We start from the raw sequence: 17,263 nt of genomic DNA on the forward strand, positions 1-17,263 counted from the left end.
AAGCTTTCTGGGCTTGTGTAAGAGGTATCAACAATTCCCTAGGGAGCTTCTGTGCTTAATGTTCTTTATTTGTCTTAATGCAAAATCAGATTTGACTTTCCAGTATTATTTAAGATTGATACTGCCACAGCAGCCTGCCAAAACCAGAAGTGAAACCCAATTCTATTCAAGTTTTTCTGAGGAAAAACACCAATCTCAATTATTTGCACCTAAGATCATTTTCCAACTTAATTGTTACCATCTCAAGCCCATTTACAAGGAAAGACAGAAAAAGGGTCCAGACAGAACCTCAGACAGTCTTAAAACTGTCACACTGATTATTTTCTTTCTGTTTACTGCTGTCAGGCTTACATGCAGACTGCAACTTTCACATTCCTCAGGTTCCCTGTGTGACTGTCTCCTGCTGCACATCCTGACTTTTCTTGTGAATCCACTCTGCACTGTTGCTTTTCATTAAAAACAAAAGTTCCCACATCCAAAAAACAGCAGCTGGAGATCCTGCTCTTAAAAAATCCCTGCCCCAGAGGCACCAGGGGTTCTGGCATTGCTGTGCCACAGCAGGATGAGCAGAGTCCTCCACAATTACTCAGAAAAACCTCTGGTCCACTTTATCCTGTGGAAGGCCAAGGCTGCATGTCTGAGGCAGCAAATATTTAATATCTGTTTAATCCTCATGCTAATAAGGAAGCAGGTCAGCACTTTTCTCTTGGGATTGACCCCTCCAGGCAGGCAGGAGCAGCCTGGCAGAGGTGCAGCAGCACTCACTGACTGCTCCCTGCCATGTTCATTCCTTCCAGCTCACATCTGTGCCTGCACTGCAGCCTGGGGCAGGCACAGCTGCAGCCAAACTGCATTGGAGCTTTGCAGAAATCCTTACAGCTTTTATTTGGATCTCTGGTCACAACAAAGCATGAGAAAACAGTGAGGTGTTATGAAATAGCTCACCCTGGAAATTGGGACTCAAAGCTGCGCCTGTGGCTGTCACTGGGCAGCAGCAAATGAACCTGTGCCTTCCCTTACAGCCTCCAAAGGCCTCCAGGACATACCTGGGAATTTGGAAAAATAAGCTTTTCTGTATTTGCTGCCATTCTCATCGTTCCAGAAGTGTGTGGGCTGGCAGGGGATGGGCTTGGTGCAAACCAGCTCTCCACTTTCACCCCAAACTGGCTTTCCTGTTGAAAAAAAAAGAGGCATTTTCCACATTTCCTTTCTGTAAATAACAGAGAACTAAAGCAAAGAGCATCTACACTTACTACTTGTTGTCAAAGTTAAGATCACCTTGCTACTGTATTTTCAAAGTGTGCACAGTGTTCTGGATCATAGTTACCTTCATCATTCCATGCTTCCACTGCCATGCCAAGATTTCTGGCCTGAATTTCTCCTTTGTAAACAGGAACTGTAACATTGTGACCCATGAAACATGAAATTATATCTGTTCCACCTGCAATAAAAGAAATCAATTTAGAATATACAATATTTTTTGGGAAAAGCCAACCTGAAAACTACAGGAACAGCCAACTGCCAACCTTTGCCAAAGGCTTCTGATCCACACTAAGCAGCACAGAACAAACAGCATTATCTAGCATGTTGTGACTTTTATTAAAAGGTTTTCTTCCTTACTTTATATATCTTGTTCTATGTGTATGCCTTTCATGCAGAGCTATCCCTTAAGGCAAAACTTTTCTCCTTCCAACAGTGTCTTTAATCTCATTTAAGGAAATTTCCATTTATAGGAGAGAGAAAACAAACAGGGCCTGCTTTACAGACTTCAGATATTTACAGAATTACTTAGAAATGTTTTGTTGTTTGTTTTCATTAGTTTAAAGTAACCAGTCAAGCTACATTTACTTAGCTTTTATACCTTATCAGCATGGGAGGAGGGGAGCCAGGCCTTCAGGAGGAACAGTTATCTTAAGAAAATAGATACTGTCAAAGTGCTTACTTAACTGGAATATTTATAGTCCTTCTAGGACTTTATGGAAGAGAATTAAGACACAAATCAATCATGTTATCTTCTCTCAAAAATAGGCTTCTGCATTGGAGTCTATTAATGTCTGTAGTAGCAAGTTCTGGATTCAGCACTACTCTTACTGAGCCAAGAGTCTGAGATAACTTCAGTAGCAGAATAGTCACATTTTAAAAATCAAACTGAGTTAAAAAGCTCTTTGAAAAAGTCAGTCCTTGTTACAAAGCAAAATGAGGAGTGCTGTGGTGGACCTTATGTGAGCAGAAGTTGCCTCAGCCAGCACTGCTCACAACAAACTGCACAGCATGGGGGCTTGATATTTCTCTAATTATATAATCCACAAAAAAAATCCATCTGCAGTGCCAATTACTTGGCACAAAAGAACTGAAATGGGAACTCTCCAAGAGGTATTTTCTGCTAAAGTCAGCTATATGCAGAACAGTATGTTCTGTAGGTTAATAGACTGTGCTTGATCTCACCCTGCCACCCCTAAGGACAGCCAGTCAAAATAAATGATCATACTTAAAATCCAAAACATCCACCAAAACCACTTTGGAGTGCCTGAGTTTCATTATGGCACAGTGAATTATGCAGAAAACCTCAGCACTAAAGAGACAGCTCATTCCACTTTAACTCTAACCAATCCCAAATGATCCAAAGCTTCCCAAGCAAGCAGCAGGGAGCTGCACAGGCAACCAGAGCATTCCTGAGATGCTGCAGCATAAAAAGCCTCACCTGAAATGGATCCCAGGAGGACACTGCTCTTTATGTGTTTGTAGACATACTCATAGCTTTGAGATTTGAGAGGTGATCCTGTAGACAGGATAGTGTGGAGTGTTTGCAGATTGTGTGTTTCACCTTAAAGAGGAGAAAAGCAGCACAGGTTAAGGCAGAATTTCTCCAAGTGTTTGGAACTGTTTGTCACTACAATCCAGAATAATTACATAAAGGGCTGTGACAAGACAGGGAGCCAGAACCAGGAGAGGAAAGGTAGGAGGGAGGACAGAAGGGATTCACCAGCTTTTTGAGGCTTACATGGTTTTAAATTTTTCTCTTCTAGCACAGCCAGCCACTTTGCACCCGTTCCAAGGATGGTGATCCTAGAGGGAAGAGAAGTTTACATGCTTTGCATATTTAAATATGCTAAGATTCTAAAGACCTGCAATTCCCACTGCAGTGAGCAGAGGCTGTTACACACTCTGTACGTGGATTAGACAAACAATGCAGCCTCTCAGAGCTTTCCAAGTGCAAGGCACATCCTTTTGAACTATCAAAATCAGTCAGATCAAATGTCATCTCTGCAGCTTTGAAACTTTTAACTCTATCTTTAAATATTAAGCAAAGCCTTCCCATCTCCCAGAGACATTCACTTACATTTACAGGAATTTGTAACTGCAGAACACTCCAAAGACATCACAAAATGTTATCATGTTTACTTTATTAATGGGCCATAATTTTCCAAGAGTGCCTTGGTACAGGGAAACTTTGCCATTTCAAGGCACAGTTTGACAAAAAATTACTCTGGGACAGCAACCAGTGATTGTCTGGTGAAACCTGTTCAGTTCTCAGTGGTGAAAGCCTGAGCTGCCCATGCCTAAATGAACAGGAAATTTGGCCCAACTGAACAATTCCCTCCTGCCCTTTAAAAGGGTATTTTGAGCTCCTCAATACAATAGAATTAAAACCTGGTTTCTGCTGATTCCTTTTACATTACAACCATAAACTCACTCAAGAAAATGCAGAGCTAGGTGAGGATAAGGGACACAGCACAGAGCATGGGCAGGACCAACACCAGCAGAGCTGGAATAAGATCCTGCTGGGCTGGGTTCTCCTCCAAAGGCAGGGTGGGAGGTAGGACACTGTTCCAGGCAAGGAGAAGGGGATATTTCAACGCTGCCCAAAGGGGATCTCTCTCTTTGCCATGCTGGAGGACTCCCCTCAGGTCGGAACAGGCTCCTTCCACAAACACACCAGGGCACAGAGCAATTTACCAGGCACATGGGAAGGGCACACAGAATGGTTTGGCCTGGAAGGAACCCTAGAGATCATCTAGTTCCAGCCCCTGCCATGGGCAGGGAACCTTCCAGCATGAGAGCCCCAGCCCAGAGCCCCTCAGCTCCCCTCTGTGCCAATCCTATGAACTATTTTTACTCTTGTGTAACATCTCACTTTCCTTCCATGCCTCAAACCAGTGCTTATTTTACATTAGAATACAAAATGCTTCTCTATTTTAAGCTCTTTGACACTTCCTCTACAGCACATGTAGAGCCAAATCTCCCTTTATTTCCTTCCAAATGCTACATAAGTGCCTTTAGTCACCACCCCCCAACTCCAGTCACTAATGGCTGTCCACTTGAGTCATTCCTGCCACGCAGGATGAGATATCCCCATGATCCCCTCAGAATATGCTCTCTGAAGGAAACTGTGCTGCATCTTCAGAGGAGAAGGTAATCTTCACATGTTGGAGCCTTTTTTTTTAACATATTTAACATATGAGTGAGCTGGGAACAGACTGCATGATGAAGTAGCACCCAGATGGCCACCGCTTTTAGCGCCAGATTACAAAAGTGAGACATGCAGACACATTTATCTTCACTTGCTCTTGGCATGTGGAGACAATGCTTAAAAATAAGCTGGGCTCTTTCTCAATTCTCATTTTTTTGCCTGTTGTTCCACCAGGGTTTCTTTGGGGGGTGAAGCATGGCTGAAGTTTGTGGGTTTCTTTTGTGCTTTTTACTGGAAGCATTTGGACTTGGCATTAAGCTTCAGTTATAATGGCCAGAGACAAAATGTCAGTCTTTAAATATTACATGTCACAAAAGACAGTGAAGTTTAAATTATTAATGATGAAGAGTCAGAAAGTGACTCTTTTGTCATCCACTTTCCACCACAAACAATTTTAATTATCAATTAAGAATGACACTCGTTTTACTGGTCATAAAATTCACATTTACTCCTTACGTGCAGCTGGCAAAATAGGAAAGTAACAAAATAAATTTTAAAAAATCCAAGTTTAACAAAGTGTACAAAGCTAAATGGAATCACAGGGTTTTAGAGGTGTTTATCTGCTACCTGCCATTTCTCTAAGCTTCAAGAAGGGGTGCTTTGAGCATTTTCAGGCACAAAAAATGGCAAAAAACAATTACTGAACAGCTTATCAGTATGAATTAGGCATTATAGGTTAAAAAGCAAAATATGAAAATATAAGCAGCCCTGCTGAGCCTTTCCAGTCAATTTATGTCTTTAAGTCAAAGTTCTATATTAAAATCTTAGGTTGAGCTGCTTGAAAAAAGAGTAAAAGAGTTCTTATTTACTAAGTTCTGAGTGTGCTGAGAAATTACTCTTCAGATTGCTCCCAATTACTGCCTTTTGAAAAGGCTGCTCTTGAAAACTATTGAACCAAAAGTCTTTGTTTGCCTGGAATTCTAATACCTGACTCCAATTTGAAACAATCAGCTCTTTGTCTCTCCCCCTCTCTCAGAAAATGTTTTAGTACAAATTTTCAAAAGCAGTTCCACCCAGGGCTGAGCCAGAAGACAAACTGTGCCATGCTGTGCACGAGCTGCTGCCCAAGGGAGCAGCACCTTCAGGGAGGCTGCTTGGGGCAGGGTGGCAGGGTGACAGTGCCACCAGCCTGTGTTTAACCCTGGATACATACCCCAGTCTGTCAGTCAGGTCCCAGAGCACGTTTGGGGAAGGAACTAGAGGAGATCCATCATACAGCACCACTGAAGCTCCTGTAGCAAGGGCAGACACCAGCCAGTTCCACATCATCCAGCCAGTCTGCAGGAGAGAAGGAACCCCCATGAGCTGGTGCCTGTCAGCTGGCACAGGAGCTGCACCAGCTCCACAAGGATGCAGATCCTGGCAGAAGCTGCACCCAAGCCCCATCCTGCCCTCATGCAGGAGGTGCCACCTTCCCCTCCACTCCCCTGCCTGGATTTCTCCTGCTGTTAAACCCACAGCAGTGATTCTGTCAGATCACAGCAGCACTAAGCTGAAGCTCTGCTCATCCTCTCACCTGCCCCAGCTGCCTGTTCTGATGGATGCTGATCCAAGTGATCCCTACAAACACCTAATGAGCTGGGGATCCCATGGCTCCCTGCACACACAGCTTCACAGCAGAGGCAGGACAAGGCAGAGACAAGGCAATTACCATGATCCCTCCATGGAGGCTCTGCCAGATGACTAGTCATGTTAGAGTTCACAGGGGAACTCATGGGGAAACACATCAGCCTTCTCAGACTGCTACAGTCACACCAGGCTTAGCAACCACTCTGCTTGATCACAGCATTAGAAATAACCCCCCCACCACACAGGTGAGGTTTATCCCCTTTCCTTTATCAAGCTTGGAGCTGGGCAGCTTCTCTCCTCACAAACAAAACAGAGACATAAATTCTTGTCTTGAGTATGACCTAGCCCTGCAGGAAGGTGGAATCTGATTTGCAGGTGATATTGATGAGGCAGCTTGATCAATAAACCTAAGAGACTAAAAATCAACCAATTTTCCTCAGCAGTTAGGTCAGAAACATTTAACATGGGTTTGACCTTTCATCAGAAAGGTCCCTGCTGCATTTTATCATTTCACCTGATTTTCTTTTCTAAACTCAGACAGGACAATCCTTTGTAGTAAAACAATTTAACACACAAAGAAGTGTACTTGTGGATTTGTATGACAAGTTGTCCCATCTTTACAGGAAAAAGATGTTCCAGTGTTTCTAAAAATGCCCTAAGCCCCACTTGCCGTTGTGTAGTACATAATCACATCACTGCTGCTCATGTTGCCATGAAGAATGTGCTCCTTCAGGTGCTGGATGAGGGTACCCTGCAAAAACAAAGGAAAATACCAGATCACATCAATGAGAAACAAAACTCTGACAGCACATTAAGACTTAAAAAACACTAACAGTCAATAGCTTGCAGGATGTACTCCAGGATTAAAGCAAGCATTCCCTTCAACTCCAACTGAAGTAAATCCCAGGCCTATCTAACAGCAGCAGCAATTGCATTCTCCATTTTCTCACATAACTCCTCAGCCTCTCTCATTAGACCTCAGCAATTCCCACTGCACATCACTGTTAATCCATGGAATAAACAACTCCCTTCCCTCCCAGCTGCACACAGCCATCAGTGCAGAGTGCTCCATGCAGACCCTCATTTGAGCAGCAGGCCTGCAGCAGCCAGCCTTTGCAAGAGGAGCCCTTGGACAGCTTCATTTTCAGTGAATTTGGGCAATGGAGGAGTGGAGGACTGAGAGCTGCCATAAACTGCAGCAGCTGCTGAACATTAGCACCATGTGTCCAAATTATCTTATCTATTAACATCTAGGAGACAAAAGACCTGACAGCACAGATCTCTTGTAAACACTGGAGTGACTAGAAATGTGAAATGCCTCACTGCTCATCAATATTAATAATCTCCTGAAATGCATTATTCCCTTTAGTTGGAAATGCTGCTAAACCACTTCCCTGATCATCATTAAAGCACAACTTGCTAGGATAAATAAATTTACAGACTACTTCATTAAGTCACTTCACTGCAGTGACAAATTAATGTAGCCAATGTTAAAATAAAAAATGTTTTTTTCATTTATGCAAGGAGTCACAGTGAAACTATTAAGAGCCTCATAAGCATGAAACAAGATTTACACTGAAAGAAAACAGATTACAGATAAACATTCAAAATGAAAAAGGAGAGTCATAAAACTGGCACATGCTTCGGGAGAAAAAGCAGAAAACATTAAATAAAAATAAAGGAGTAAATCTTATTTTCACTTCACTGCTCAAAGGAAGCAGGTCTGAATTCACCTGCTGCTGTTGGAACAGCCTCAGCTGTCACAACGCTGCCATCTAGCTACAGCTGCCCTCTCCTACAGCTGAAAACCACCCCAAAATCGGGATTTGGAAACACTGTGTCGATCTGTATTGGTGAGGTTGCCAAAAGAATTGCAGGTGTTTACATAATTACTGCATTTATAAAGGAAAGCTCATTGTTCCTGCAGGAGATTCTGAAAGAGCCGCACAAAAGATCAAAATTAAAAGTTATATTCAATTCAGATAAATACTGGTTTTCTTTCTCCTTCATTTAGTCTTTGCTACTTCACAGCTTGGAACCAAAAGGGGATTTTTGAGAATGGTTTTAGGTGTAGGCTATGAACAATTTCCCTGCAAAACCTGGGGAGGCTACCTCTCAGGCTGTGGGAGAAGGCAGAGCTGCCCTAAACTCAGCCCAAAACGCTCTCTTGAGTTAATTTATGGGATTCATTTATTTACAGGACTTTTACAGCCTCGAGCATTTATCACTTCACAGCAGATCTGGCAGCTGATAAAACTCCCTGGTGTGCTGCTGCTCCTGGGGCCAGGCCAGGCTGGGGAGGTGCTGAACATCTGGAGAGTGAGCCCAGCTGTGCAGAGCCCCAGCAGGGCAGGGGGAGCAGGGCTGGGCACTGCCACACTCCTGGGCTGGGCTCTGGGCACCAGACAGCCCCTGAGGGATCTGCCTGCAGCTGCACAGGGATCTGCAGGGCTGCACAGCTTTGAACACAAGCCTTGCGAGTCCTTGAGATGCACAGATGTGAACTGAAGAGGATTTTAGCTCTAAATTCTCTCCTTTGATAGCTGGGAGCAGGGAATTACTGCAAAGGGGCCTGGTAGGAACGAGGCAAGAAGAAACACCAATGTTTTCAGGACTAAATAATAACATTACTAATGTTGTTCTGCAGCACACCCAACTGGCCAAAACCACACAGCTTTGCTTCCAGGATCAAAAAGAAAGCCTACTCCTCTGAGCCACCATTTTTATATCATCTCCCATGCCCTGGCTTCATTTTCTTTATTTATGGATGTCATTTCACTGTGTAGCAAGAAAACAGAGCAGAAACTTACTGCAGAATTAGAGAAACTGGGTTGTGAATTTAAACTAAGCTGCCTGTTGGCATCTAAAATCAGTACAGTAACAAACCAGCATTGGAGCATACTATAAATAAGCAATAACTGAAATGTCTTCACCAAAATGTCATCTCTTCTTGCTGTTTTCACTACCAGAAACACATTTGGTTTAAACTAAAGCTGAAAAATAAAACAAAGACAGTAGGCTAATTCTGCTTTTTTTTAAAATCAAATCAATGCAAATCATCCTATTAATTCCAGTGGAAACAAGATTAAGCCTAGAACAAACAGACAAAGCCAATCAAATGTGTAAAAGACATCTAAGAATTTATTTGCATGGACTTTGTGTAGGCCCTATTCAAACACTGAGGTCCCTAGTTCAACAATTTGCTTTTCAGCCAGAGGTGCTAGCACCACAAAAAAAAAAAAAAAAAGAAATAATTCTGCACAACTACACAACTACAGAGCTGCTCAGTGGAAACAGAATCATTACAAACAATAGATCTTACTCATCCATCCACCCAGCAAGGATGAGTAGTCTGGACCTAAACTCTAAGGTAGCTCTGCACATGATTCAGCTGGAGAGCAGAGGCATGATTCAGGGCAAGCTAACAGGTAATATGGGAAAAGAAAGAACTTTGCAAGAGAAAACTCCCATTTTCTAATCTACAGCTATTTTTCATCTCTACTGTTTATCAGCCATCACTGAACAAAACACCTGTCCTGTTTTTGCTAATCCACCTCTGCAAGTATTTACCCAGTGTAAAGCCAGCACAGCTTCAAAACAGCTGTCAAGCTTCAAAACCCACCTTTCTTCTTCCCAAACACTGGGTTTGTGTCCCAAAGGGCCCACTTGGTACTGCCTGCTATGATCTCCTGCTGATTGGTAACACAGAGCAGAGTGTTTACAGCAGCAGGGCATTTGTCTGGGGGCAAATCCTCCAGTCCCTGCCATCAAAGGGAGGCAAGAACAGCCACACTGGGGGCACAGCATCAAAGGATCCTGCCCTCAGGCCATCCAGACCTGCAGGAGGCTCCCCCTGACTTGCAGAGCAAACAGCACAAATGGGGGACTGGCTAAAAGCTGTGCAGTTCCACTTACACACACTCTGCACAACACACCCTGCCTGCCCTAAATGGGGAAAACCTGCCTCCTATGAAGGATTATAGCAGAATTAAACTTTCAACAATTGCTGCAATCACTTCCTCTATTTTTAGAGCTTTGGAACACCAACAGCAAGTGGAAAGCACCTGAGCAAGGGTCATTCTGGCACCAATATCAGATATTATCTTTATAATATCTCATTATTATACACAAGCCACTGCCTCAAGCAGTTTCCATGCAATGCAAAAACCACACTCAACGAGATTCCAACTTTTTGGCTTACCCTCCCCTTAAAGTACTATGAGGATGACATACTCTAAACTGATAAACATGAACCAGTGTTCAAGGTAAAAAATGATCCAGGTAATAAAAACTGCAAGCTCCCTATGGGCCTCAAGCTAACCATGTCCAAAAATCAGTTGCAAATACCCAATTGAAATTCTTTGACTTTTCTTCTTCACATATCAGTCAGGCCACTGCCACTGGTGCTTTTGTGAATGACACTTGCTCCCAGGACACACCTGGAATCTGACAGGTCTCCACACTGATTTCTAAACCAAGGTATTTACTGTCCTTACCAACCCACACTTGCTTTCACATAGCCACTAACAAATAAAAAGCTTCACTGTCAAGTTACTGAAAAACCACCAGCAACCAATTCTTCCTTAAAGTATATCAGAGTGATGCTGTTAAAGGCAAAATGTAGGGCAAGCAGCAAAGCTCCAGGAGGGAGGACATACCCCTGCTGAGTGAACCATGCACTTTGGTGCCCCTGTGGTGCCTGAGGAATACATGATGAACAGAGGATGGCTGAAAGGCAGCTGCTCAAACTCCAGCTGGGGAGCCTGGTCTCCTTTCCCAGTGGCAAGGAAGTCTTCTAAAAAGACACTGCATAAGAAGGAGGGGGAAAAAAAAAAAACATTTCAAAACTTTCTGAAAGCATGACCTCAGGCCATGTGTAAGATCACCTCTGTACCCAGCAGTGCTCCCATTACCTGTTTGGAATCTTAGAAATATCTATGGTTTCTCTTGAGGACACATATGGAATCACCACCACTTTCTTTAGGTCTGGAAGCCCTGCAAAAAGGAAGAAAATTATTTCTTACATTCAGTTACATAAGCAAAGGTCTGTTCTGCCTGATTGAATCATAGTGTAATGCACCAAGCAACAGAAGTAATTCTGATGCACTGAGTATTGAAACCCCAGAGGACTGGATTGTTACCCAAGATATAATTTCCTCAATGCTGCCAGCCTTTTATGTGCAAAGCTGCAAGCCTTAGTGCTGTAATACCTCCCCATTTATCTTCAGCAGCACTTTGCTTAAAAACACCATCATCAGCCCCTGCTCCCACTGCTGGCTAATTCCTGATGGTCTATTAAAGATAAACAAGCAGAAGAATGCCAAAATCACAGAAAAGACCATTCAGCTTTTACCCAAATCTGTTCTGAAAGCCTCAGTGGCCACTGTGACACTGCAAAGAAGGAAGGACAGCAAGGAGCAGTGGCAGGGCAGGCTCTGAGTGCTCACAGAGCCACAGAGCAGATGGGATGCAGTGAAATACCTTTTACCACCCTCAGCAGCTTTTCCAAGTGGTTGTGCTCTTTGCCATTGTATATGACAGCTTCAACAGAGAAGATGAGCTTGGGCTGAATTTGGGAAAATCTGTCCAGCACACCCTAGGGATAAAGAGAAAAATGGTTAAAAAATGAAATTAACTGCTAGAGTAGGAAACTTCAGTGGGAGCTAAATGCAAATTTCAAAACAAGCAAGGAATAAGGACAGGAATTAACAGCAGAGTTGTTAAATGACTGGCTGCTTGTCCTTCACTCACACAAGATCTCAGAAGCACAACAGGTTTGTAACAATCCATTTCATGACCCCCAACCAGATCACAATGATAAAACCCCCAGGGATCACTTAGGGAAGGGCCAAGCCCACAAAGTCCTAAACAGCTAAAAAATCACCTTGCAGGCCAGGTTCGACTCATGTGAAGGGGAGAAGGAGCAGTGATGTGGGCAGAATTGGGCACCTGGTGCTCATGAAGGTGCCCAGGACTCCTGAAGGTGCAGCAGGAGCCCCAGGTGCCCCAGCTGCTCTGACAGGGGGACAAACACCATCCTGGGCAAGAGGGGCCCCCACATGAACTGGCAGCTTTGTTCTGCCACCTCTAACAAAAGAAACCTCACCACTGGATTTTTAGCAAAATAAATTGATGTTGAACACACACAGACTACCAACAAAAGATACCACAGCTCCTTTAGTATCTCTGCAGCACAACACATTCAAATGCTAAGTTTTCAGGTGTCTCCTCCAGCTTCCACAGTGTTCAGTAATTTACCACAGCTATCATCCCATTTGAGATTAAAACCCTTCTGGCATTTACTGTTTTCCATGTACACTGCATGCAGCAGCCTACCAGAAATGGATCTTTTTGTATTCAACAGCAAGAAGCAAATCCTTTCAATAAAAGCTCTCAGCTCACTGATGTTCAAACCTCTCTAGCTCCATTACTTGAAGCATTAAGAAGTACAAGATTACACAATACTGTAAAATTGTCAGCAAGTCTTCAAGAACAATCTCCTAAATCATGTTGCAGAAATCAGACTTGAGTCATCTGCTTATTCTTCCCAGCATTCTTTATTTTTCTGTTTTCTATTTTGCCCTCTACATTGCAGCCAAAATGAGAAACAAATTATTACCAAATCTGAAGATGAAAGCAAAAACATCACGATCAACTCATCTCTGTTCAACTCCTTCCCAAGCTGAGCTGCTCAGCATTGCAAAGAAATCTGCTGCAAATGGACAGGAGTTCTGTCCTGACAATCCCTCCATGCTACAGGAAAGCACAGGTAAGGGATATGGCTAATTATAAATGTATTACCTGAGAATGTCACTTAACAGCTTTCCTTCCTATCAAACATGTATTTCCTTTTCCTTGTTCACATTATAAGAAAATACAGTGACAATGCACTGACATGCAAATTTCCCAATTACTTTAAAACAAAAAATCACCAGAATCTGTTCTGGTGACAGAAGAAATTTTCAAGAAGCCCCTGGTGTGTTACCTAACAAACTCAGAAATGGAGATTTATAGTTAATACATTACAGTTACTCTCTAAGGGAGTATGAAGTCAGATTTCCTGCTTTTTTGGTAAATTCTCTGCCTCCTCCTTTGCTCCATGTTTCAGGAACAGACCAAGCAGCCACACTTGTGCTGTGCGCATTTGTACACGTGTGCAGGGCACACACATCCATTTCCATCATGCCTGGTGTTTAAAAATTCAGACCAATGAGCACTATGGGGACTCTAAAGAGAAGAATCAAATCTGAAGAGAAGTGTGAATCAGAAGAGAGATGGCTCCAGCTCTCAGGGTCCTAGCAAAGCTGCTAACACACCCAGTCAGATTCATTAGCACTGGCAGCACCAAACCCCACGGGGCAGCCTGCTCTGCCACAAAGGCAACACAAACAGATGGAACACGGAATTGCTACACTGCAACTCCAACCCAACCAGATGGCTCAGCAAGGAATTCCTTCCACAAAAAGCTCAGGTGCAGCAGACATGGCTCATTCTATTCCAGTTCAGTCCAAAAAATTCTGCAGGGCCCCCAAATGGAGCTGCACTGAGCTCACCAAAGGCTGAACTTACAAATCCAACCATTTCTCATGCCCAGGCCAGCACTTTGCCATTAATTGATGGGAATGGGTAACAGGGAGCAGAGAGATGAAGCAGCAGCTGCCAAGAGTGCTGAGGTGCGTGGGAGGCAGCTCAGTGGTGCTCTGACAGCAACTTCCTCAAGGCTGGAAGCCTTTGGAGGGATGGCATTCAGAGCCTGCAGTGTGTAGGCAGCTCTGAGGAGTGACATTTCTGAGCTGCACAAAACACATACACGCAATTGGACTTCAGATGTTGGAAATGCTACACTATTCCCCCAAGCACAAAAAATCTTTGTGTATATTAACAGGAATGATGCAACTTCACAAAAAGAGGAATAGCTTTTGCTCAGGGTGGAAGGCAATGTCTCTGAGGGCCTCTGCTGATCTTCATGATTTTAGGATTTGAATTCATGCCAACACATGCTGCCAAAGGAAAATAAATGATATTGATGGCACTGCAGCTCCAAGGCCAAGTTCCATTAAAAAGCTATCACAAAAAACTAAAAGCTGGGCACTGAAAACAACAGCACACCAACATGGCCAGAAAACACACCAGCCCTTTGTAATGCAAGCAAAGTGAGCAATCTTCCCCCAGATAAGAGATCGAATCACATTGCACAAAACACTCCATACCATCATTTTCTGAGCAAGCAGAAAATATTTGTAGAACAGATTGATCATTACATGCTGTAATGATTTTTAATCATTTTTTTTTTCCCAATGATACACCCCCAAGTGTAAGAACATGGAATGCTGCTGCCCTCTAGTGCTAATCCAGGAATGATTATTCCATACATTTCCCAGACACTGGGGTTAAACACTGAAATTGAGGGGTTCATCTAAAAACATTGTTCTTTGCACTGTGCAATTCAAAACCACTACACTTTTCACATGTAAACTTTTAGATAGAAGAAAGGTTTAATACCCCCCTTAGAAGTTTAGATGCATTGTTGATGTGTGCAAAAAACTTTCCAAAAGAAGCAGAACACATTCCCAAAGTTTCTAGGGCACATCTGTTTGGACACCATAACTTCACACAGAGCATTTATTTCTACACTAAAAAGAGCTAATCAGGTCAGTGAGATTAGTATGAAACTCCTCACTGTTGGCAAATAAAGCCTTGTGGAACAGACCCACCAGGGTGGTGCTGAGCTCACCCTGACAGGAGGCAAAGGATGGGACTACCTGGGCAAAGAACCTGGAGTGTGGAAATTGGAGTGAGGCTGCCTGGGGCAGGGTTTGGGAAGAAGAGCCAAGCTCAGATAACTCTGCTGCTCATTTGCACATTTAATATGATAAAAACTCACCAAGACCATGGAGTGAATGTGAAAATATCCCAACAGGGAGCAGCTAAAGCCACTCAAATCACCCAGATCAGCAGTGACACTGACAGCAGCAGGAAAAGCTCTGAGTGCTGGGCTGTGCCAGGAGGTGGCAGCAAGGCTGAAGGGACAGAAGCCATCTGCCACCTGAATTCATCATCCCCACGTTGGTGTGGGGCTCAGCAAGGGCTGCTCTGCACAGGCTCTGGGCTACTCACGTTAATGCCAAAGTCTGGGGAGGTGGAGCTCCAGATGGCACCGATGCTCGCGGCTGCCAGCATTGCCTCCACTGCGTGGATGCTGTTGGGCAAGTAACCTAGGGCAGAGGGGAATGGTTAGAGTGGAACAGCACTAAAAATATATATATAATAGATACAGTGAACAGGCTTTAAAAATCAAAAATCTAGACTGAAGCACCCTTTGAAGTTTTCCACACAATCAATGTCGTACCTTGAAGCCAAATCAGTTACACAAAGAATTAGTAATAAATTCATTAACAGAACAATTTGTATCTGAGTTTTTATCTCAATATTACTCCCAATTTACAAGTGTTCCTGCTTAATTACTAAGCCTTTCAGAATAAGAGGGCAGCACAGGGAAAAGAGTAACTGGGAGAGAAAATCAGTGCATTGGTTAGGGTACACACAGACTGAGAACACAGCAGCATGCAGGGCACAGAACAAGTCTGCAGGAACAGACATCAGAGAAAGAACCAGTATCTGTAAGGAAAGATTATAAATAGCTCAAGAGCAGAGATTCAGCTTCACAAAGCTAAATGCTGGCTGGTGGACACTGCCAGAATCTTAAACACAAACAAGCAAAACCAGTGTCTCAGCTGATAAGGGAGTAACAGAGTGGGACAAGCCCTGGAACATTCCCACACAAATGTGGCTCTTCAGGTTTCTCTCATCAGCTTGCAGCAAGATTTCAAGATTTAAATTCAATTTATCACGGCATAGAGAATAAATTAATGTCAGGAAAGTCAGATTTTAGTTTCAGTGAGCTCAGTTTGAGCAACTCTCCAGAAGGGGCTGGTGCCTGAGTCTGACTGCACTGCTCAGAATCCAGCCCACAAATGGAAAAGTGCAACTGGAATTCACAAACTACACTGAGATGGGTCAAAGACCTGGAGTTTCAGATCACCTTTCTTAAGCAACCAAAAAGATGCCTAAGTACTTTAAAAAAAGCACAGGATGGGCCTAATTGCAGTACTCTGACACGTAATTAGAATTTCACATTTGAAAGCTAAAGTTAAATGGCAATAAAAACACTTTCCAACCTGTTCAACAGCAGAGGTGGGCACTGAGATCTCAGGCTGCAGGTGCACCACAAGGATCTACAGCCAGCAAACACTCAGCAGTACAAACTTCTCAAAGAAGGATGTTTATGGATGTACATTTCAGGACAGGAACTCAGATCTTAACAGCAATTTCTGCTATGTTTAATATTACAGTTAGGGGGTACCAAGATGGATTTTTGTGAGGTTTTTCTACATTGATTGAAAAAAATCCACCCTTTTTCAACTTTGTAAAAAGTGAATTTTAAGACTTAAACAGAGATTGAAAAATCAGTTTCTTAACCAGCTGTGTCACTGCAGTTACTGAGAGCTGCTGTGCTTTTGGGAGCAGTAACTTTTAAAACAGCATTATGACTTAAGCCAAACAATTTCTGGAAAACACACAACTGTGAACAAAAGCTTCATGCCATGCTAAGGTATAAATTGCTCCCTAGAACTGCCTACAGCTTATAGTGGTTTGTTCAGTGAAGTTCTTCAGCACATAAATGCAGCAAAAGTTCATGCCCATAAAAGCATTATTTATTTTGCTATTTTCCCCTTGGGGTCAAGGCTTATACAAGGCACAGGACCCCAAAATCTCAGTGATGTTTCTTGTAAGACAAATATTCCTCCCTAAATAATTTGAAATCTATGAACCAGAACAGACCAAAACATCATTTTGGTGTGACGAAAGCAGTTCTTTAACTGATGCCAAATATTTCCACTGAGCAGTTCTTGGATGGGATCATCAGGGGGCCAGAGGGCAAGGAAAACAGAGATCTCTGCCTGTGCTTTGTAGCAGCTGTTCCTTTGCCACAAGCTTCACTTCTGTTCTAAGCAATTCTCCTTCTCACCTCTCCACACAAAAGCCTTCAAGGCAAGATCACAGCTCTCTGCTGATTATTGTGAGGCAGACAATGAAATCATTGCTCTCATCTCTCAGCTGGCTTGGAGTGTGGTTGAGTTTTGGAGGATGCCAGCCAGAAGTGCCCAAAGGTACAAACCATGCTCAGCAACTGACTCTGCATTTCTGTGCCCTCACCTGATC

General features: G+C 43.2%; 1 protein-coding gene across 1 annotated transcript in view; it reads right to left on the reverse strand.

The window, feature by feature from the left end:
- The window catches only part of AACS (acetoacetyl-CoA synthetase), a 36,463-nt gene that overhangs the window by 6,727 nt on the left and 12,473 nt on the right, over nt 1–17,263 (reverse strand). Inside the window, exons 5-14 of the mRNA XM_058037116.1 lie at nt 15,158–15,255; nt 11,522–11,636; nt 10,954–11,035; nt 10,699–10,846; nt 6,711–6,791; nt 5,625–5,749; nt 3,002–3,066; nt 2,702–2,824; nt 1,328–1,441; nt 1,047–1,172 (exon numbers count right to left, since the gene is read on the reverse strand). Coding sequence (XP_057893099.1) covers nt 1,047–1,172; nt 1,328–1,441; nt 2,702–2,824; nt 3,002–3,066; nt 5,625–5,749; nt 6,711–6,791; nt 10,699–10,846; nt 10,954–11,035; nt 11,522–11,636; nt 15,158–15,255 — 1,077 coding nt within the window. The remainder of the gene's footprint in view (nt 1–1,046; nt 1,173–1,327; nt 1,442–2,701; nt 2,825–3,001; nt 3,067–5,624; nt 5,750–6,710; nt 6,792–10,698; nt 10,847–10,953; nt 11,036–11,521; nt 11,637–15,157; nt 15,256–17,263) is intronic.

This window comes from Melospiza georgiana, chromosome 18, assembly GCF_028018845.1.
Source record: "Melospiza georgiana isolate bMelGeo1 chromosome 18, bMelGeo1.pri, whole genome shotgun sequence".
Lineage (NCBI taxonomy): Eukaryota > Metazoa > Chordata > Aves > Passeriformes > Passerellidae > Melospiza > Melospiza georgiana.